The sequence below is a fragment of the Mirounga angustirostris genome, unplaced genomic scaffold (assembly GCF_029215605.1).
Source record: "Mirounga angustirostris isolate CCGP_5_RB_7025 unplaced genomic scaffold, mMirAng1.0.hap1 SCAF_12, whole genome shotgun sequence".
Lineage (NCBI taxonomy): Eukaryota > Metazoa > Chordata > Mammalia > Carnivora > Phocidae > Mirounga > Mirounga angustirostris.
Window position 1 is genome coordinate 58,863,272 of NW_026991720.1, and position 24,327 is coordinate 58,887,598.

General features: G+C 33.6%; 1 protein-coding gene across 2 annotated transcripts in view; it reads left to right on the plus strand.

The window, feature by feature from the left end:
• The window catches only part of AGMO (alkylglycerol monooxygenase), a 377,885-nt gene extending 355,335 nt beyond the window's left edge, over positions 1–22,550 (plus strand). For both annotated transcript variants that reach the window (XM_045864618.3, XM_045864619.3), the window contains one exon: positions 21,186–22,550. In XM_045864618.3, coding sequence (XP_045720574.2) covers positions 21,186–21,260 — 75 coding nt within the window. In that variant the 3' untranslated portion in view covers positions 21,261–22,550. The remainder of the gene's footprint in view (positions 1–21,185) is intronic.
• Positions 22,551–24,327: the final 1,777 nt, after the last annotated feature.

Genomic DNA, 24,327 nt, shown 5'->3' on the forward strand with positions numbered 1-24,327 from the left:
GTATGGGGATTAACATAAGAATAAAATTTTTAAAAAAGTGGAAAAAAAATGAAAAAAAAAACTAATGATGTATTGTAATTAACATAACATAATTAAAAAAAAAAGAGTCAGGCCAGTCCTCTCTACATCAAGGTTGACTATGAACCTCATACTATAGTTATATTGGTTCTTTTTTCCACTTCAGGTCTAATTCAATGCTTAAGCCAGAAGTACCACCTCTAATCTACTCTGAAGCTATCCTGAATTTTCACAGATTTTATTGCATCCTTCCTTTTTTTAATTAAAAAAATGTACAATACAATTTTTTCTCAAAACCACAGAAAAATAAAATGACATTTCTTAACCATGACTTAACACTAACCAAATTTAATCAGAGTTTATGTTTTTTTAGTTTATTTTTTCAGCTTTATTGAAATATAATTGACCAAAAAATGTCAAATAAAGTATACACTTGATTTGATACACATATACATTCTGAAAGGATTGCCCATTGAGTTAATTAGCACATCCATCACTTTTCCTTTTTTTTTTGGTAGAACAATTCTACTCTCAGCAAATTTCAATTGTATAGTACAGTGGTATCAGCTATACTTCAGTTATACAATACAATGCTATATAGTATATAACATAGTTACATAGTTATCACCTACAGCACCATGGTATACATTAGATCCTCAGAACTTTTCATTTTATAACTGAAAGTTTGTACCCTTTTAACAGCTTCTCCTGATTTCCCCAGCCCTACAGCCTTCAGTCACTGACTTTTCTACCCTCTTTCTATGCATTTGACTTTTTTTTTTTTTTTTTTTTTTTAAGATCCTGATTGTAAGTGAAACCATGCAATATTTGTCTTACTCTGTCTGGCTGATTTCACTTACCATAATGCCCTCCAAATTCATCCATGAACTTGACAAGATTTCCTTCTTTTTAAGGCTGAATAATATTCCATTGTATAGATACACTACATTTTCTTCATTCATTCATCTGTCAACAGACATAGGTTGTTTTCATACTTTGGCTATTATGAATAATGCTGCAATGAATAGGAGAGTACATACATTTCTTAGAGATAATGATTTCATTACCTTTGGATATACATCCAGAATTAGGATTGTTGGATCATATGATAGTTCTATTTTTAGTTTCTTGAGGAACCTCCATGTTGTTTGCTATCGTGGCTGCACCAGTTTACATTCCCACCAACAGTGCCCAAGAGTTCCCTTTCCTGCACATCCTTGTCAGCATTTGTTATCTCTTGACTTTTTTTAAAAAAAATTTTATTAGTTCCAGAGGTAGAGTTCAATGATTGATCAGTTGCATACAATGCCCAGCACTCATTACATCATGTGCCCTCCTTAATGTCCATCATCCAATTATCCCTTCCCCTGCTCCCCTCCAGCAACACTCAATTTGTTCCTTATAGTTAAGAGTCTCTGATGGTTTGCCTCCCTTTCTGTTTTTATTTTATTATTCCTTCCCTTCCCTTATGTTCATCTGTTTTGTTTCTTAAATTCTACACATGAGTAAAATCCTATGGTATTTGTCTTTCTCTGATTGACTTATTTCGCTTAGTATAATACCCTCTAGTTCTAGTCACGTCGTTGCAAATAGCAAGATACCATTCTTTTCGGTGCCTGAGTAATATTCCATTGTATATATACACCACATCTTCTTTTTCCATTCATCTGCCAGTGGACCTCTGGACATAATAGTTTGACTATTCTGGACAATGCCGCTATAAACTTTGGGGTGCATGTGCCCCTTTGAATCATTATGTTGGATAAATACCTAGTAGTGCAATTGCTGGGTAATAGGGTTTGGTTTTGTTTTCATTTTCGTCTTTTTGCTACTGAGTAGAATGAGTTGTATTATGGATATTATCTATTATTGCTTTTGTTGTCAAATTCAAAAACCCTTGCCAAGACCAATGTCAAGGGGCTTGCCTCCTATGTTTTCTTTTAAGAATTTTATGGTTTCAGCTCTTAAGTTTAAGTCTTTAATCTATTTTGAGTTGATTTTTGTGTATTGTATTAGATATGGATCCAGTTTCATTGTTTTACAGGTGACTGCTAGTTTTCCCAACACCATTTATTGAAGAGACTATCCTTTCTCCATGTATATTCTTGGCTCCTTTGTCATAAATTAATTGGCAATGTGGACATGGGTTTATTTATGTGCTCTTCTGTTTTACTGATCTCTGTGTCTGTTTTTATTCCAATACCATACCGGTTTGATTACTATAGCTTCATAAATAGTTTAAAATCAGGAAGTGTGATGCCTCTAAGTTTTGTTCTTCCCTCTCAAGATTGCTTTGGCTTTCAGTATATTTTTATTCAGGTTTTTGGAAGAAATATATTTGTATCAGAACATTTAAAACACATTGCCCTTATCTCTTCTCCCTTTCTGTCTAAGGTAATTGCTATACAGACTAACTAATAACTGAAATAGGGGTACCTGGATGCCTCAGTCAGTTAAGCATCCAACTCTTGATTTTTTGGCTCAGGTCATGATCTCAGGGGTGGTGTTGTTGTTGTTGTTTTTAAATAATTGAAAGACAAAACTTCCAAAATAGTAAAACAAAAATTTGTAAGATACACACGCACAATAGTCAAGTAGTATTAGTGTTTAACATTCCTCTATGTGAGGTAATATATTTCCATTTACTTGTAATTTTAAACAATATATGCCGGTTTTTGCTGTTTTTAAAAATAATACATAAATAATGTCATACTGTTATAATATCACTCAATTTTGTTTTTTAGATTATCCATATTAGAATATAAAACTTTAATTCATTTTTAATTAAATTTGTATCTACTTTTTATCTACCTTATAGTATTTAATTGGTTAAATATGTCAATATTTATATATTTTCCTTTTTGCCTACTGATAGATTTAAGTCTGTTAGTTCCTTTTTATGATTTTAGATGCATCCCACAAAATTGACATGCAGTATTTTTATTGTCATTTAGTAATATATAATAATCCCCCTCATAAATTATGTCAACTAATAAATTATTTATCAGTATGTTATTTAGATCCCAAATATTTTATTTTTAGTATATTTATTTATTCTATTATTATTACTTTTTAGTCAGAAACTGGTCTGTATATCATTTTCTTTTTATTTGCTATAAAATGGGACAACATATATGTTATTTATCATGCTTAAATCTTCTGTCTTCTTACTAACATTTTACTTGATAATCTGTACATTTCTGAGAGAGATTAAAATCTTCAGCTATATTTGTGGACTTCTCAATTTCATTTTTGTAATTCTGTTTTTTCTGTTTTAAGATTATATTGTTTGGCACATCCAGATTCAGCATTATTACATGTTTATGGTACATTGTTCATTTTGTAATATTAAGTAATAATCTATCTTTAAAACATTTTGCCTTAAAATCTACTATATCAAATATCACTACTGTTATTCTTCTACTTAATTGACTTAATATATAACATGCTATTTTTTTCTTTAAATCTTTCTATATCAATATGTGTGAATATATTTATACACATAAACATAATATGATTGGATTAAAAATTTTTAAAAGACTATTTATTTGAGAGAGACAGAGAAAGACTGCGAGCAGGTGGAGGGGCAGAGGGAGAGAGAATCTTAAGCCGACTCCCCAAGCAGACCTCCCAGAGCCTAATGTGGGGCTGAATCTTGGGACCCTGAGATCATGACCTGAGCTGACACTGAGAGTCGGACACTTAACTGACTGAGCCCCCAGCTGCCCCTGGATTAAAATTTTAAATCCAGTCTGAGAATCTCCTTTATTGGCAAGTAAAATCCATTTATATATTTAGTGATTTCTGACATTTTCAACAGTTTATTTCATCAGTTTCAATTTATCATGTGTTTGCTATGCTTCCTCCATCCTCTCTTCTTGCCCCATACTGTATACTACATTGAGTATGGTGTGTGTTTATGTGTGTGTATTTTACAAATATTTGTTTACTATTTTGGGTATCATATGTTTCAGTTCTTTTATTGCTGTCTTACATTGTAATGTTTGTAGTTGATTTAATAATGCTTTAAATCTTACTCCTCTATTTCCAAAGTTATAATTCTCTAATATTTAATTCTAACTAGTTTTAACCTCTTATTTGTTATTGATTAATATTATTCAGTTTATTGAAAATAAGTCAGTATTCACTCGCTTTTCCAAAGTCTGCTCCCCCCTTGTTGGTCTTTCTTTTCCCCTTTTTAAAATTGCCTCCTATATTTCATTTTTGCTTTAATTTCATTTTTTCTGAAGTATAAAGTGTAAATTTTTCTGTGATTTTCTAACAGTGGTTTATGATTACTAAACATTTTTATCTGAAAATGATTTCACTTTACCTTCAATCTTAAGTGACAGGGTAGCTCGCATAGGGCTATTGGTTGACAGCTGATATGTAGAGATTTGTTGAGATTTGAAGATACTTCTTTACTGTTTGGCCAAAAGTCCGATATATTTATATTTTCCTCTTAACCTAATATATCTTTTGTTTCTGGTTTCCATTAAGATTTATGTCTTTGTCCCTAGTCTTTTGAAGTTTCACTAAATTACATGTAGTTTCTTTGTTTCTTTTTGCCTTTCTTGGGCTTCGTTTTGCTTTTTCAGGTGAGGGATGCATGTCTTCTTTTTCCCTTCACTTCTGCTGTATTTGCCTCCATTACCACTTCTAGTGTCACCTCTCTACCATTCTTTTTGTTTCCTCTTTCTTTTTCTTTTTTTTTTTTTAAGATTTTATTTATTTATTTGCGACAGAGAGAATGAGAGAGAGAAAGCACATGAGAGGGGGGAGGGTCAGAGGGAGAAGCAGACCCCCCGCTGAGCAGGGAGCCCGATGTGGGACTCCAGGATCACGACCTGAGCCGAAGGCAGTCGCTTAACCAACTGAGCCACCCAGGTGCCCTTTATTTCCTCTTTCTTAACTCCAATCAGACATGTGAGATTTCCATGTCACCAATTCTTTTTTCCTATTTTGTTTCCATAACTCCCTCTATGGCATTTCCATATTCCAGCTTCCTAATTTTATCTTCTCCATATAATCACTTTCTAACCAGCTCATCAGATTTTTTAAATTTTATTATGTTATGTTAACCACCATACATTACATCATTACTTTTTTGTTTTTTTGTTTTTTTAAAGATTTTATTTACTTATTTGACAGAGAGATAGCGAGAGCAGGAACACAAGCAAGAGGAGCGAGGGAGAGGGAGAAGCAGGCTCCCCGCGGAGCAGGTAGCCCGATGTGGGCTCGGTCCCAGGACCCCGGGATCATGACCTGAGCTGAAGGCAGACGCTTAACGACTGAGCCACCAGGCGCCACATCATTAGTTTTTGATGTAGTGTTCCATGATTCATTGTCTGTGCATAACACCCAGTGTTCCATGCAGTACGTGCCCTCTTTAATACCCATCACCAGGCTAACCCATCCTCCCACCCCCTTCCCCTCTAGAAGCCTCAGTTTGTTTCTGCAGCTCATCAGATTTTTAATTTCAATAACTATATTTGGATTTTGAGACATTTTTATTTGGTTTATGTTTAAATGTATGCATTTTTCAGTCCCTTGCTCTCATTGTTTCTATTTCTATTTTTTTGGTCTCTTTAAATTTTTTTTTAAAATTCTTACTTTACACTACAGTTCCTCTTCCTCCATTCCTTCTTGTATTTGTGGTATAGATTTTCCACTTGCTGCATATGTTAAAATCTCCCTCAGGATTTTTTTAGAATGTATGTGTGTATGTGTGTGCATTTAAACTTTTACTGTGAGCTCTTTCTCAGTGGAGATTGTTCTATCCTGGGCTTCTCAGGAGCTTTGTCATAGGAAAGCATCTCTATAGCATTCAGCATGTCTTTATTTGGGGGCCCCAGCAATCTCATGTTCCTCAGTTATATGTTAATTTTTCTGTTGTGGATATCTGAACCACACTCGTAGGACAATTTTAGCTTTTCAGTTTTTCACAGAACACTTTCATTTTTCCCCCATCTCTAGCAGAGTGTGGATTAAAAGCTTCCTTGCCACTTTTCTGGGACACTGTTTATTTTTCTAGTACCTGTTCATGGATTGGGTATCTTTGAGAAGATTATAATTTCCAGCTCACACAGCTCTCATAGATTCAAGGCCACATTTCATGGCTTGATCGGAGCCTTGAAACTCCAGCTCTGGCCTTATACTCCCCGCCTCTTCTGCTCTTTTCTCCTAGCCTCTAATATTCCCATTCTTTCTTTTGAGATAAGCTACATTAGGTTTCTAAAGGGTGTATTTATCCAGCATTCCATTCTATTTGTAGAAGAGTGTTCTATATCTGTATATGTCACTCTGCAGAAAGCCCCAACCCTTTGGGTATTATATTCTCTCTTCTATATATATTATTATTTTATATCCTTTTAATCATTTTGTTCTAGCACATATCTAGGAGTATAATATATAGGTACATGTTGATCTTTTGATCCTGTCATTTCCAACTCTGCTGCACAATAAGCAACTCTTAGTTTTATGCTTTATATTTTATGTAAAAAATGACCTAAACAATAATATACTTGATTTTATCTGGCATATTCTGAATTCAATATGCAATTTGACAAACTTTTTTATACTGTAACAGACTTTTTTTTACCATGAAGAAAATGTATTATTGTTTAATCTTATTATTGCTACTATTTATAAGTGATGTATATAGAATTTCACTCAAAAGATTTGGCTTATTCTTTTATCAGAAATGTGTAATTTAATTGTTCTGGTGTGAATATCAAGGCTTCTGGAATTTAGTATTACTCACAAGTATATCCATTTGTGGCTACAGTTGAAAAGGAAAGGAAAAGGAAAAGAAAAAAGAAGAATAAAAAAGAAATCCTGTAAGTCATCACAGAGAAAGCATAGTTTTCTAACTCCCATTTAAAATTTCCTCAGGAGAGCAGGCAACCCCTTCATGGACTTGAACAGAGATGGGGTTTGATCACAGAGCCATAAATTCTCTTTCTGATTGCTATTTGGCCTGAGGGTTTGCTGGAAGCATCACCGTCCTAGTTAGACTGTTTTCCAGCTTTTAAATGTACTAGAGTATGATTGTATTATGTGTTGACCCTGATTTATGTTGAAAACCCAGAAACATTTTTTCCAGAAGAAGTGCTTTGTGTATATGTGAGCCTTTGAGGCCTGGCCCCATCTGAGAGTTGACTGGCTCACCTCAATGTACTGTTCATTTATTCAGATGGCTGGATTCTAAAGGAGGAATCTTTAAATATCCAGCGGTATTTCAGTGAAATAAATATTGTGAAGCAGATATGGGTTGTTTAAAATGTATCACTATGATGTAATATGTCAATGCTCAATTATATGTTTGCATGCACCTTAAAAAATTCTGTCTCCAGAGAAAAACTGATTGTCATAATACTGCATTTCAATTAAACCCACATCCTAGGCATTCTGAGGTCCAAATTCCTGAAACCCTCAAGTTAATGGGTTCCATGTTGTGGGGTTAATTTACATAAAGTTCTGGAGCTCCTACTGCACTGTTTCAAATCTTGGTAGCTTTGATATTCTCCATAGTGCTATACACAAATATTATAAACTAGTTTTCACAGAGACAAGTTATGATTATCAGCAGGAATTAGTTTCATACAGTGATCTCTAACCATATTGTACCAGAACATTACCCAGACCCCCTTACTTCTGAACTTCATTTTTCAGTTCCTATAAAACACATCTGTTCCACTGTGTGTGTTTTGAAAATTAAATATACTAATATCATTCCATCTGACCCGGCCACCAAACTCATGTGGGAGAAATCTGGTCCACAACCCAAGCTGTGTTGAGTCTTCAGGTCTTATGGGAGCTTGTAACTCACTTCACCATGGCAAAGGAAAAAAGTGAAAAAAAGAGAAAAAGAAAAAAAAGGCAAAAGAAAGAAAAAAATTTCTAAATATGTGTGCTTTTTTTCTGATAAAAGCATAGAAAAACTCGGTCAATTGCAATGCAATTTAGTTAGTATTCATCCTGGTGAAATTTTCAAGGTCACAACAGTCCTCACATTCCACGATTTTGTAAAGTTTCTCCATGTAACTTCTGCTTTGTAACAAGGGGAATCCCTATACCAAAGACTCTGTGGTGAACTGGGTTATTACAGAGGGTCATAATTAGGTCAAGAACAAAGGGAGTATTGAAATCGAAATATAGTTTACTTATAACAGAAAGTCTCGGTACATTGCACGTGTTGTGACAGAATTTGTATTGGATTTATTCATTTGAAAGTTTGCAGAAGAACTGTGCTGTGTAGGTGTGATAGGGTCATTGCTGTCAAAGACAGAGTTAGAAATAGCAATGGACACAAAAAGCTGAGGGCAGTTAAAACACCATTTGAAAGCAAAATTTTTATGTCCAAGAAGCCAAACTAAATATTTTCCTGTGTATTAACGTAAAGAGGAGGGGCGCCATATGTACATTTAAGCTGCTTTTAGAATTTGGAACTCCAAGATACGCTACCCTGTCTTGTTTGACCCTCACAAAAGCAAACACATCCACTTAACATGTACCAGAGTCATAGAGGCTCAACATTAAAAATTAAAGGAGATAACCTTAAAAAATAACCAGGAACAATTGAGAGCTCATCATCCCTTTTCTTTCTTTCTTTTTCTGTTAAGTTTTGCCACTTAATCAAAAGGCAAGATTGGTTTAAATTATCAGACATCTACCTAGAGACTTTCCTTTGTTAATTTCTTCAATCTAGCACAATAGTTCTCAGACGCAAGTATGTGAAAAAATTACCATAAAGGGTTTGCACACACAAAACCGTGGGTATTATACTACAGGGGTTATTTAAGGGATTTCCTAGGGTAATTTTAACTCTGGACAATTTTCATTGCATGTACTAACTTCAGAAGTTAACCAAGGAGGTTCCACTTGCCCTAACTTATTTCTGAGAATTATTAACACATTTCCCCAGGATCCATAAAATATATCTTTTGACATAATTATAAACACATTTGCAGATACAAAGATATTTTCTGAAAACTCATACTGTATTAGAGTATAGTTTTTCCCTCATTCAGTATTTGATTTTGGTTATAAGTTTCTCCCAGAATTTTTATCCTATAATAATTGTTTTTAAGGATCTTCCCTCTGTCTTCTTTCTCAGTGAAGAGAGAAATAATCAACAATGAATTATGGACTAGATAAAAACTAACAGTTCTGAAGTTTTTGTCTTACAACTTGACCTAGCAATATATTCATGGCCAAACTCTATTTCTTCCCCCAACCCCAGCCTTACTGAGGTATGGTTGTATTTCTTGAATTATAAATAAAAACAGGCAAAGTATTTTACCTCTGGCATTTTTTTTTGTTCTTAAAACCCATCATTATTTACCAATAACTACCAAAACTGCCCATGACTTGTTTTATTTTCATATATGCCTCTGCAGAGTTTTGTAAGAATCACTGCTGCTACTTCTCTGTGCATTTTTGGTGATGTCCACTAAGTTATTTTTCAAATATGAACCTAATGTGTCTTAACTTTTTAAATTTTATGTACCAGGGTGCCAGGAGACCAGCTTATGTCCAAGGTGAAGATTAGGGATTTTGATTTCTAGAAAGGGATGTTTGGGGAATCCATCTCTGCCAACTTTGCCAGTCTCTACACATATTTCACATGGTGGAAAATAATTTTTTTTTTGAGGAGTGGCTATCTTATTTTATTTTTAATTTTTTTGAGTATAGTCAACACACAATGTTACATTAGTTTAGGGTGTACAACATAGTGATTCAACCTCTGTGCTGTGTTCACCACAAGTGTAGCTTCCATCTGTCACCACACAAGGCTATTACAGTATCATTCATTGTATTCCCTGTGCTGTACCTTTTCTCCTCATGACTTAGTCCTTCCATGACTAGAAGCCTGTTTCTCCCACTCCGCTTCACCCATTCTGCCCATCGCCCCACCACTCTTCCCTCTGGCAACCATCAGTTTGTTCTCTGGAAAGCTGATTTTCTTTGAGGCTTTTCCCTTGTCATTTCCTCTGTTACTTCAGTTACCTTATTGTGCTCGTAATTAGGGCAAGATGAAGAAGTATTTCTGGTAATTTCTTTTTATTAAAAATTTAATTATTTCTGGGAGCTATCCTTAGAACTTTCTATCTTTATAATATTGTGTTGGACACTTCTGTTATTTTTTCAAATAGATCAGAATAGACCTTAGAGATTTTCTATTTCTAATCTCATTGGACAGAAAAAGAAAATGACATCTGGAGAATATTAATGATTTGACCATTTCATGACAGAAAGGACAAGAACCCAAGTTTCAAGGCTCTCAACCAGTGTTCTTTTTCCAGGGCACTGGTTTAGGTTTTTGAATACTTCTTTAGCCTGTGATTGTGATTTTCAAAAGTGATGGATGAGGATACATTGGGATGAAAGAAGTAAATATTAGAATTTGTTTATAGTTGTTTTATCCCATCCTTTTAAATTAAATTTCTTTTTTTAATGTGACATATAATGCACAAATAATAATTGAAAAATTTAAAGGCTAAATGCAATGGAGGGGAAGAACTGCTATGATATATTTTCAAAATCAAATTTAGGGACGTCTGGGTGGCTCAGTTTGTTAAGTGTCTGACTCTTGGTTTCAGCCCAGGTCATGAGATTGAGCCCCATGTCGGGCTCCAAGCTCAGCACAAGTCTGCTTGGGATTCTCTCCCTCTGCCCCTCCCCCCTGCTCTCTCTCTTTCTAAATTAAATAAGTAAATCTTTTTTTAATTTTTTTAAATATTAAAAATAAAGTTTAGAAAACATTGCTGTAAAAGCTGACTTAATGTCAGTAGTAACCATAATAACAAAATAGCTTCTGCTGAAACTACTGACATTTGCTGAGCACTTGATACATGAAACCCCAAGTTTTATGCCCGTTCTTTCATTTAATTATCCCGACTACCTTGTAAGATTATCCACATGTTTCAGGTGAAGATATTGAAGTATAGGAGCATTAAATAACTTCCTCAAGATGGAATTACAATTCAAAGCCTCTTGTTTTGTATTCCCACATAAGCTCAAAACACTGAGTTATGGGTACTTTAGGAAACACTCTTCTGCTGAATGAAGATGATTCATCCCATATTCATTATAAGAATCCTATAATGTAGCTGTGGCAGATACTCATCTTACAAATAAGCTACGTCAGTGGAAAATACAACATACCTATGTGATTGGCCTCATTTTAGTAAAAGACGTTTTTATATTGAACCACAACACTGTGAAGATAACTTTACCTGAAGATTTACAAATAAGATATACATAAAAATACCAACCCTGAATAAATATTTCAGGGAAACTGTGTAGATCTAAATTCTCTGAATTCAGGGGCTATGGTGCTCACCAGTGAGTTCTGTTAGCAGTGAAATGCCTGGCATAAAACAAGACTGTGATATCTATTTGTATAATGAATATAACCTAATGGAGCCTGATTCATTGCAATTTCTTGTGTATACATTTACCTTTGAGGTTGGTGCCATGCTATTTTTCCTTATGGATGCCATACCTAGAACTAAAAAAATAGTAAGTAATTAGAATAATATGTGTGTTTAAGATCTATTATTTTAGCAGTTGTGACTTTAAAATAATAGATTTCCTACATTGAGTTCTTGAAAATTTTGAAGGCTTTTCAAGTGTTTTGATTGTCTATAAAGCAAAGGTGTAGAACAATAATTCCTTGCTGGCCTTTTCTTACAATTCTTCCTCCATCATGTCCTTTAAATTTGACCGCTTCCTTTATGTTATATTGTCCATCCTAGTCAAAAAATATATCATGCTATCAGCTTAGTTCCACTTAGAATGGTCTTCACTCAGTTATGTTCAATATATATATATTTTTTTCATTTCTCTTAGAATATTTCAAGAAATACTACTAGTAAAGAATTATCTCTATTTATTGTAGAATTTTCATGGAAGATCGTTTCCATTATATTGCTCAGCATCCCCCTGGAAAAAAATCTGTGTAAAACAATTATTTTTTAATATAATTTTAGATAATGAGTAGGAAATTTAATGTAACATGAAATATCAAAACCATAGTTTGGTAACAGAAGTGGGACAGAGGATAATTAGAAACTATTATTTAGTCTATATTTCTGTGTCATAAAAATGAATTAAAATTAAAAATATTTTAGGACACTAAAAGATCTATTTCAACAGTCTGGCATTATAAAAACTCATCAAGAACATCAAATTCCATGTTTTTACAGGATGAGGTACATAATGGAAATATTTCAAATGATGATCAATCTATAATTATACTTACCCACTAAAATCTTACTCTACTTTGTAAGATAATTATATTTTCCCAGCAATAATTATATATCCACAATTTTAAAAGGATCATTTAATTTATGACCATGCATGAGAAAGAGCTGGTATTGTTCAAAACTCTCATATTCTAAATTCTACTTATAGAATTATCTGTCACTCCCTACTGTCACTTTTAGTTTATTGAATCTTTTTAGCAAGAAACATAGCACACTTTAATTATCTTAGATCTTCATAGAACTTTATAATTTTTTTTAATTGAGTCAATATTTACCATAAGCTTATGAGAATTAGAAAGATTTTATCCTTATTTTATAGAGGCAGAAACTGAAATGCTAAGTAACCTGCTGATGCAAAATAATTTGTGTTGAATTGGGACAACCTAATCCTCTTATTCCTTTTCCAGAGTTCTAATTTGACTAGATTTCTGAACCTGATCTTAATATAAGCAGAACACCTTTTATTAATATACCTTCTTGGATATTTTACATACAATTGACCATTGAACAGCGTGGAGGTTAGAAGCACCAAACGCCGATGCAGTTGAAAATCCATGTATAACTTTTGACTCCCCCCAAAATTTAACTACTAATAGCCTACAGTTGACCAGAAGCCTTACTGATAACATAATCAGTTGATTAACACATATTTTGTATGTAATATATATTATATACTGTATTCTTAGAATAAAGGAAGCTAAGGGAAAGACAATGTCATGAAGCAACTCATAGGGAAGAGAAAAAAATCATTTGCAGTGCTATATTGTGTTTATGGGAAAAAAACTACATTTAAGTGCGTGCAGTTCAAACCTGTGTTGTTCAAAGTTCAACTTGTATATTAAGAGTTTAAAATAATATTTTTGAATATATGCGAATGAAAAGGGAAATGTTAATGCAAATGGATGATGCAACAGCTGATTGTTTTTTTCCCCTGGATTGTGGGAAATATAAGACATCAGTGATTTAATTGCACATTTTGACCTCATTGTTTCCTAAAGGAAAAAAATATATATTCTTGCCCCTGAAATGTGGAAATTTCTCATCTTTCCAATTCTGTATATAATTTGAGCTCTTTCCCAGCAGTTCATGATATCATGTTTCCTTTAATAATCTTTGCTTTCATAATTAAAGCCCTGATTATCATCGTCCTCATTCTCATTGTCATTGTAGTCATCATCCTGGTCAGCATTATCATTATCTGGAGCAGAGGAGATCTAGGGTGTTGGTACAGGCTCACACCTTTTTTATAGCTTAAAAACTAGAAAATACGCTCTTTGAATGTTTGTAGTGTTTATGTAATCAGTACCTACATTGCCAAGGCTTATTGAAAACAGCTGGGTGCCTGCCGCCTGCCTCCCCCTTTGTTGGAACTGTTGCCAGAACAGGTAGTCAAAAATGGAAAGTAAGGGAAAATTCAGGCATCTGGGGTGTCTCTCAGGAAAGCAGCTGTGGCTTCCTTAGGAAGCAGTCATTGTTTCCCATCAGCCAAGACTCTGTATGCCCTTGGGTCCAGTTCTGGCATGGCTGGCCTCGTAGGATGCAGTTTATGACTTAGGACTTACGCGAGAAACCATTTGGGCAGTCCCATCTCTGGCAGAACTTTGAGAGAAATTCCCCAAGCTGCAAGCCATATGTGGGCTGTTGGCCTTCTATTTAGCCTACTCTGGGAGGTACCCATTTACTGGGGCTCTAATCATCCCTTTGACACAGCAAAAACAATACAAAGAGATCTTCTCAAAACATATCCCTCCAAGATATACTGTCGTGTTTTTAAAACCAGACATCACTATTATTTCTGTAAACATGGCGGGTTTTTTTTCCTGAAAATAAACTCATTTTTTAAAAGACTTCCTTTGTTTCCTAGATAGTAGGCAAGTACAAAGAATTCTTTTTAACAGCCCACTGCAAGTCCAGGGCTAGCAGTGTTGAATGGTATTCTGCATTCGTAAACACATGGTCTTTCAGATATAGATTTTTGTACATCAAGTATTAAAAACTGTTATGCATGTGAAAAGATGTAGGCTTTTTTTTTTTTAAGATGTAGGCTCTTGATTAATGTCAGAGAGTTGCCAGGAGCGGGCCTTTGGTATGTACAATACACTTAAAATCAATCTGCTATGATGAGATTATTTGGCAAGAACCACCACTCATTCACCATGAAAATAGCATTTTGGCAGATTAGGGTTGAATGTTTTTCTTGATAATTTTTGTTAAAACAGAGTTCTGATTTTAGAATGTAAATGCTTTAAATTTCAGTAGTCAGAAGTAAAAGGGGATTAAAAAGATGTAGTACTTTGAATTTTAGATTAAATATCATGTTTTTCATCATTACAGAGAGTTCTGTTAGGACACTTAAGGACCATGATTAATCCAGCAACATTTTATTCAAAAATCTTCAGTTTCAAAATATATATATATGTGTGTGTATATATAGATATATATTTTTTTTCCTCTATGCTTTAATTGTGCTAAGTTTGACCATTTCCTTGTACCTGTCCCTTTGAGAAACTTCAAGCTTGGGGGGGGGGTGGGACCTGGAAAAAACTGAGAAGGGGGGCGCCTGGGTGGCTCAGATGGTTAAGCGTCTGCCTTCGGCTCAGGTCATGATCCTGGAGTCCCTGGATCGAGTCCCATGTCGGGCTTCCTGCTCAACAGGGAGTCTGCTTCTCCCTCTGACCCTCCCCCCTCTCATGAGCTCTCTCTCTCTCAAATAAATAAATAAAATCTTAAAAAAAAAAAAAAAAAACTGAGAAGGAAGCCTGGATATCTAGAGTATGTATATTAAAATATTTAGAAATTTTCTAGGAAATCAACATAAATTGAAGATGTATCATTATGTATAAAGAAAAGCAAGAATGTAGTAAGAAATTAAAGGCAGTTTTAAAATCCGTATTACTGGATGGTCATACCCTCAGAACAAGTGTTGGTAATATTGGACAATTTTAAAGTCCTGTATCTATAAAGACACTTTATTCATAATTTTGAATTCAAAGATGAAAAATCCACAGATGTTTTTGAGAAATGTAGCATCTATTTTCACTTTATGCTAATTACAGTTTATACAATTTCAACCAGATGGGTTTGCGTGCACGGTAGCTAATTCATGACAACTGTCTTCAAGTATATTCTCTGAATGTTAGGTAGGTCTTAAAGACGTCTAAGTGATCTATGATATTCTTACTAATATTTATGGTTTTCAAATGCTATCATGATAGCTCAAGTGTGGTATAGATGAACAATAGGATGTTCTATAGGGGTATTGTTGAAAAGAATATACACTTTCTTGAGCCACTTAGATTTTCAGAAGTGAATAAATTATTGTACATAATAGGAGATAATCATCCCGGGGAACTTAAGAAATGGTTACAATGAAGATTCTGTATTTGTTATATAAATTAACTTAGTACTTTTTTTGTCACTAAAATTATTAGAGTCCTTTGCCCCCACTGGGTTGTAAAATAGTGAAATACCTGATTTTTCAGGTTTCAGAGTTCAGCTGAATTATTTAAAACTTTTGTTCCAATATTTATTTTGTGTTTATTTTCTTTTAAAAAACATGATCATGGTATGTTTAATATATTATCTTGTTTGAAAATTAATACCAGAGCATATGTAATGATTAAGAAAAATATGTATTTGTTTTAAATAAGGCATTGTTATCATGGACATTCATATAAACTTTGTTTTTATATTATTTTCCCTCAGTTAAGAATTTCAGTATATATTTAAAACAAATGTAAAACACTATTTGATTTACATTTTAATAGTAGTAAATCTGACAGGAGCACGTATTAAGTATAGCAGTGATTGAATCTGCTTTGAATAGGGTACAGAAACAAACACAGAGAGAGAACACAAGATTTCCAAGTAATAGTTGCAGTGCCTGGAAATTATTTGTCTTAAGCCTTTTGTTTATTTGTCTGCATATGACTCTTAGTTTTTATCATATATAGAAGCAAAATCAGTAATTCCCAATTTCTTTTGAGTTGGCATTTGTCAAACTGTATCCTTGAAAAATTCTAAGAAAAAATGTATTATTACCAAATATCTTTCGATGTTTTCACTTCAGAAGGACTTTCAATCCATTTGGCTCCAATTTCTAGTCTAGTTCTGTTTGTATTTGTCTCTTGCCTTAATAGGAAATGGAAATATTTTGTAGCAATTCAGATTTGAACTCTTTAAGTTCTTATTTATCTGTACAGCAGACAATTGTCATCTCTAAAAAAATCAAAATATTACGTTAAAGGGTATATTTAACAAAGAATTGGTTTTATTTTTCTCCAAGTAATTTGGTAAAAACTTCGGTATGTTTAATGTGTTGCTCTTAAAACAAAGTGTTGCTGTTTTTGTTGTTATAGTTGTGATAAATAGCCAGTTAATTGTTATTTTATGAACTTCATCAATGTCAGAGAAATAATTTTTAGGTAAAAATATACTCTTCCTTTTATAGGCAGGATATGATTTGTTAGGCATAAAAAATAAGTATATCCATTCCAGGAGAATTTAGGAAATCCATACAAAAGTCTAAATTTGGCTGAAAATAAACACAATGAAACAAGCAGTAATATTCTTTTTAATTATTTGAAAGTGCTTAAGTCTCAAATCTTCACACACAAAAAATGCTATTTATAAAGTATTCCATGTTCCTTCCTTGTCAAGGTAGAATTTATCAACTTTACCCACCATTTATGAAATGACTTAGCTTTTCTAACTTGCTCGTTTAACTTTTTAATGATTTAGTATACATAATTATATTGCTACTGTGACTAAGCATAAAATTAAATGAGATGTTATCTCTCAGTGTATTCTATTTCAGTATTTGTAACAATAAATCCATGTTTGAGAATCAAAATCAATTTCACCTATTTAAGAGATTTAGTTTCTCCTGTGGGTAATTTTTTAAGTACTTTAAAACTTTCATTTTATTTGCCAGTTTACTGAAGGTTAAATATTTGAGATGTGTGGGGTGTTGCTAGCTAGTTCCAATGGAAATTATCCACTACCTAAGATGATATTTTATTTGCACCTCAGGTCATTTATTAATACATAGAAGTAGGTGGATTCAAACCAACCGAGACAGATACGTATACAGGTGTAAGAACAATCCACTAGCTTTGTAATTTGAGACATAACAGTTTGAGGAGATGGCGTATGCACATAAATACCTCTTCTGATACTATTCTGTCTCCCTTAAGATTAGATGTCTGATTTGCTCATAAGTAGAGCCATGTTTAATAAGGCCTCTTAAAACACAGACATAACAGGGAGGAGCAGCAGAATAAAATATCGGTTCCCACTGGTGTTTTAGTATGGATTAGTGGCTCAGATTAGCCACCTGTCAATTGATGCACTTTTTTGGAAAGGGGTGGAGGAAATGGGGAGAGCATCTGTACAGGCCAAAGTTCAGGCATCAGAATCTAGGGGCCTGGGAAGTCAAGGAAATAGCCTGAAGACCGGCCACTAATGATGTGTTAGCTCAAGCAGGACTTGACACCAAGAGTGAACTTCCTCCGTTTCATATTTTGAATCCAGCTGTTAAAATCTTGGTACTTGCCCAGACCTAGGATAAAATAAGTGTTCATTGAGTTTGTACATATCCAGAAACATTGTATCTATGATTATAGAGAAGAATGTTGCAAAAAAAAAAAACCTGCTTTAGTTGCCATTTATTCTTGCACTGGCCTAAGCAGTAATTCTTCTGCCTTCCTTGAACAAATACTTGGTTGGGAAATATGTTAACGAACAATTATTTCAAATGATGCATTTAATCTAATCAATTATGGTAAACCAAAATGAACAAGTAGATACAAAAATCAAGAGAAGTTTTGGACAAGAGAAAATTTAAAATGGAATGACTGCAATCAATAATCAACTGGTTTTATTGACTCAAGCTTAAAATTTTACGTGAAATTTATGTAAAATTATATGTGAAATATATATTTATGTCTTAAATATATGTATACATATACATATATATATTACACAAACAGATACACTTTCAAAAATATAAGAGTAAATTATTTTTTCCTACTTAACTATTTTCTAATGAAATTGAGTAACTATTTCAGGATCATGCATATTTTGAGAAGGGCATATTCATTGTATTAGTTTTTATGATTCTATGCCATTCTGGATTTCATTATATATAAAAACTCCAATTAATGCTTAAAATGTTGATTGTGAAAAGTGTCAGAAACCTAGCAGTTACTGACTCAAAAATCATTAGGCAAGTACAGGGGGCTACAAAAAAAGAGGAAATGATTCCCTACTGATGTACACATTCACTGAGCTGATTTCCTAGGATGTGCAGTTAGATTTTTCTGGGAGATGCTACATAAACATAAGAACATATCCCAGCTCTGATATTTAGTAGTTTTGTGATTTCTTGGTAAACCCCATAAATTCTAAATTCCTATCACCGCATGAGCAAGTTGGGTACCAACCTACCAAGGTTTGTAATGAGCATTAAACATTATAATCTAATAAGGCACCTAAGACAAAGGCTAGTTTAAGCAAGGGTCTCACTGCACATTAACATTGAACCTGAATTGGACTTCTATGCTTCTCACCCCATCTTTTTAAAGAGATTATATATAGGGGCAAAAAACCAAACCAAACACAGAAACAAAATAAAACTACAAACTGTCCAACATTGCATTTTTTTGGTAAGAAGCTAAAAGCATTTTAGATCACTGGAAAAGGCAATTGTGTTTTAGTTAGGGATGGATCCTTAAGAAAATAGGACTTGAATTATAGTTTCAAAATTGGAAAGATTTAATTGTGAAGATGTGGATTAACAACAAAGGCATGAACTGAATTGTAATTTTTTTTTTCATTCTGTTGTTAGATCAGAAGTTCTTACTATTTCTGGGATCCCAGATGAAAGTATGGATAGTCTAGTGGGTGGGGAGTAGGCAAGAGGAGAATCATGACACCCTAGCAAAATTTTACAAACAGTTTAGCGGTTTCATTCTCCCTAGCCTTCACCCATGGAATCCTTGTGACCCTAAACACTAAATTCAAAACTAATAAAAACTTCAGTTGCCAGATATATTTCAGGTTCCACTACCTTGCACAACACAAGGTATCTATTAGTTGCTCAATGAATATTATGGATTGAATGGAATATATATACTGATATTATGCATTTATCATCTCTGTCCCATTGGAAATTTGTCTTTGCAGCTAGTACCCTGTCAACATTACCCATCTTCATAGACTAATGCAATTCATTGCACAAAGGGCCTTCATAAATACTCCCCACCTTGGTATTATTTTGCTTGGCACCATCATGAGAAATCCCATGAGGTCATTTTTCTTGAATTACAGTCAAAAGAAACAAAATCAAAACCAGCCTTTAAATATATTGTATTTGATTTCTGAGTCAACTCCATAATGTTAATATTATTCTTGACTTCTGCTTCAATATAACTGCAGATTTTATTTTTGATATATATTTTTTTATATTGTGCATATTATAGGCTGAAAGGAATGCATGTATTTGAAGAAAACTGCAGACTGACTAATGTGAAGCATAACGGTTCTCTAGAAAGAACCATAAGGTTCATATGAAACTGAATGACCCACCTGTAAAATCTAAATATCAGTGTTTAGGAAGGTGGTGGTAGTGTTGTTTTTGTTTTCATTTTCAGGCTTTCATTGCAAAATAACCATAATTCAAGCTGTTTTCTTTAAACTGATGGCTGGCCTCAGTTAATGCCCTTGGCTTCTCCCCAGTCCATCACCCTAGAATGTTCCTCAAGCCTCTATCTTATTACTTAAATGTGCTTCTTTGTATATTTTTGTCGATCTTTCATGAATAGTGATCTTCTTCCTGGGGAGAAGACCTGGTCATATTTTAGTAGTTGGGAAAGGTTTGCACAATTAAAAAAAATATATGGAGAGATACTTGCACAACTATCCCGATAACCCCATTTTTGGGGGGTGTTACTCTTTTCCATCATCATACCAGTAACACCTAAAATGAAGATCATAAAAGCAATCTTAGAGTTAAATTTTAGTGCACAGGTAAGAGTAAAGGGAAGGGTTGGCTTAGGAGGGCTCTGAGGCATAAAGATCATGACTAATGCTTGGATTTTACCTCAAGAGAAGATACGTGTGTTATGGCATTATGGCATGTAGATTATGCATAACAAAAAATTCTACAACCATGAATTCTTATAAATGTTCTTGCTAAGATCATCAGAAATCAAGAGTTTTATGTGGCTAATTTTGGGTGATTTATTGGAAATGTGTGATGTTACTTGAAAGCAAGAAAGTAAACTCAATGAACTCTGATGGCTGCTTATTATGACTTAGCTATGTCATCAATTTTAAAGAAAATTTTGTAGTACATTTTTTTTTATACCTGATAAGATCAACAGACTGAGAAGGTAAATCAGCAGTGGTGATTAACCTTTAGTTCATGTTGTATAAAGTTCATAACATGTTAGATCGCATTGCCCCAGAGAGGAATGATTCTTTATAATGTTTTTATTTCTCCTTTTCCAAATGCTTCTTAAACTATAAAAACAATGAGATCATTTCATACAGTACATTCTGCATACAGTATGCCCAGATGCCAGAGGAAAGTTCTGGGTCATGCAGTATCTAACTTTCACAGTCCCATCCCAAGAAATGACCCAGATTTGGGAGTATAAAAATTAAAAGCAACAAAACCAAAACTTTTTACTCCCACTCTTGTCTCCAATGTAACGCTTTTTAAGTTGTGTTGGCTAAACTCTATCAGTGAACAACTGCTAAATGCAATTTGATCAATTTAACTGTCTAAAATGTTCATGTTCATTTTCCCCCACAAAGATATTTTTAACTCAGTTGCACAAAAGTATTGATTCAATTTTAATTATTTTTCCTCTTTGTATTTTATTTCTTCAGATTTTTTTTTCCATCTGCATTGCTTTCTGGGGAGTCAGAAGCATGAAAGAACTTGCCTCCAGCCTTTGGAAATAAGTTTGTATTCAGTTCTTTTGTTTTAATCAGTTGTCCACAACCACAGTTTATTATGATTGTCTCTGGAAATATAATTATATAATGATTATATGAACCATTTCTTTAATCAAAGGTTAGGGTTATTTACTTATGCTTGCTTTCCATTTTTGTTTTCTATTAAAATTAAAGTCAGCTGCAGTTCCTTTCCTTTATTGCTAGGGTCAAAAGCAAGTAACTTCAAATACAATAATGTTATATTTACTGGTAGCGTCTAAGTCAATGAGTATAAGAAAAGGAAGGGAGAAAACTTAAAAAGAACGAAGATTTAATTTGCGTTTTTTGACAACTTCTGTTTACTAAAATTGTACTTAGATAAATATTTGTTCTCACAAAAATGTATTACATTAGTTGTCTGCCTAAGTCTATATTTACCTTTGAAAACCACATAACCTAAGGAGCTACATTTGAAAAAGACATCACTGAAATGAAAATGAAGAGAATTGGTCAGAGTATGTGTATTCAACAGTTAATACCGATGTCTAATATGTTTGATCTGTTTGTTTTGGCAATATGAAGAGCATGCAGTACAAGTATCCCCTGCTTTTCAAAAGCCTGCGTTATGCTTCACTTTTATGCATTATGAAAGACCTACAATAGTACCTGTTTTCACTAACTGGAAGAAATTTTCACTTTTACAAAAAAAGTCAGATCTTTCATAAACCTATAATTTCAGAAACCTGTAGTTCCATGTTACAGGTTTCCCCTGTTATCTGAAATAGAGCCTTCTTATGAAACCTTCCATAAGCCAAAATGGTACAAAGTGAAAAAGCAATTACCATTCATTTATATGGAAAGATTTTGAGCATTCCCAGACCCCCAAAAAAATCTCTCATAGGTTGTTCTGATACCTTAAGACTCATCTTGCTAATGGGTGAAGAAAAATAAATCAGAATAAAGCACAGATGCTCAAAGACACAGTTCAAAGCTATGGCAGGTTGGTGCTGAGAGGCTGAGGGTATTTCCCTGGGAAGGAGCTTGACCCAGCCACTCTCACTGCTCGAAGTATGTGTGGCCTCCAGAACTGCTCGCTGCAAAACAAATGCTGAATGCTATTTTTGCTTTTCACTTTTTTTCATAGAAGCAGAAATTTTCTTCATGTTTCTTATTGGTTGGGAAAATGGGTACTAATACAGGTCTTTCGTAAAACTGAGGTGGCTTAATTAATGCATAATTTCAAAAACTGGGAGATACCTGTATTTTAAATTGTCACAATGATGTTAATAAACCTTTCTGAATAAATATGTTCTAATTGTTGTGTGGACATTATTCACTGGGACTGGAAAAATCTGCCAAGTATTTTATTAGGTAAGAACTGACAAGAATAAGCAGGATAAGGTTCAAAATGGGGGGAGGCGTTGAAAACAGTTGGAATTTTTTTTTCCCTTCTTCCAATATTTCTTAAATTTAAATGCTATTTTTTTCTTGTTCTTTTTTTTTCCAACAAATAAATTGCAAGGAGATGAAGAGTAAAAAAAAAAAAAAAAAAAAAAAGATTTAAATGCACAATTTAAGTACAACAGTGCACCCTTATCCAGAGTTTCATTTTCCATGGTTTTAGTTACCTGCACTCAAGTATGGTCTGGAAACAGATGATCCTCCTTCTGCTGTACTGTCAGAAGGTCAGTAGTAGCCTAACACTACATCACAATTTGCCTCTCTTCATCTCATCAGGTAGGCATTTCATCTTCTCACATCACAAGAAGGAGAAGGGTAAGTACAGTATAATGTGGTATTTTGAGAGACCACATTCACATCCCTTTTATCACACTATGTTGTTATAATTGTTCTACTTTATTGTTATTATTGTTAATCTCTCACTGTGCCTACTTTATAAATTCAACTTTATCATGGGCTTGTATGTATAAGACAAAGCATACTATATATAGGGCTCAGTACTATTTGTGGTTTCCGACATCCACTGGGAGTCTTGGGATGTATCCCCTGCAGGGAAGGGGGACTACTGTAATCACAATTATAAACACTGAAACAATGCTGTTCTTCACTGAGCTTTGCCTGTATTCATCTCCAGGTTTAAGACACTGATCAGCTGGTCAGTGTCATCTTTAAAATGTGTTATAAATAAATAAATAGGTAGATAAATAGGTAGATAGATAGTGTGTTATTTAAGCTCTGAATAGAGAGAAATATAAAACTGTTAGAAGGATCAGACAGCAGGTGTCTATGCGGACTCAATACAAAATTAAAGCACATTTGGTTTTCAAACTGGTAAAGCAGAGGAAGATTAAATTTTGCATGATGAAACAATTAAATTATATCTCAAGCGTCAGAAGTAGAGACTTGGCTTTGTTTCATTCATCTTTTTAAACTTCTTAATTTAACACAGATAGAGCAAATACTTAAGCCCATAACAAACATTAAACCCTACTTTGGTTCCTTACCAACACTTTGTGCTGGACTTTGTATATATAGAATCATGTCAAAGCAGGGAGCCCTCTGCAGGCTTAAAATTGCTAAATTTATAGCATAAAAAATTCTGAATATTCATATTCTACCTCCTAAAGACTTCAGTCTATAGGATACATCCTCAAGGAATGGCAAAGAAAAGAGAGGGTTCACAAATCTTTAGGTAAGTTTTTAGTGTGTCAGAATAGTTTGTTGGGTCATATATAAATACATATATATGCTTGAATATATGTGAATTTATAGGAGTGATCTAAAAATGGAAATAATTCAAAAGTTATAAAAGATACTTCTCTGGTAAAACTCAGTTTTCTTAAAGTAAATGCAAATTCATCCATTCTCTTTTCTCTCTTAGCTACCCTCACCATCATTATAAATGCTTTTCTTTTAGAAATGCAGACATTTTCAAGCTACAAATTCTCCAGATAACTAGTGTTCCCAGGGCCTGTGTGTGTTAACTGGGGCACTTTATTCTTCACCTTCAACCTTGCTAATTTTCCAGTCCAGTTTTCTTTTGCTGAGTACTAATACATGATGACAGATCATATAACTACTGTAAATGTTCTGAATTAATCTTGAGTGATGCCATGTAATTTATGCTTACTCT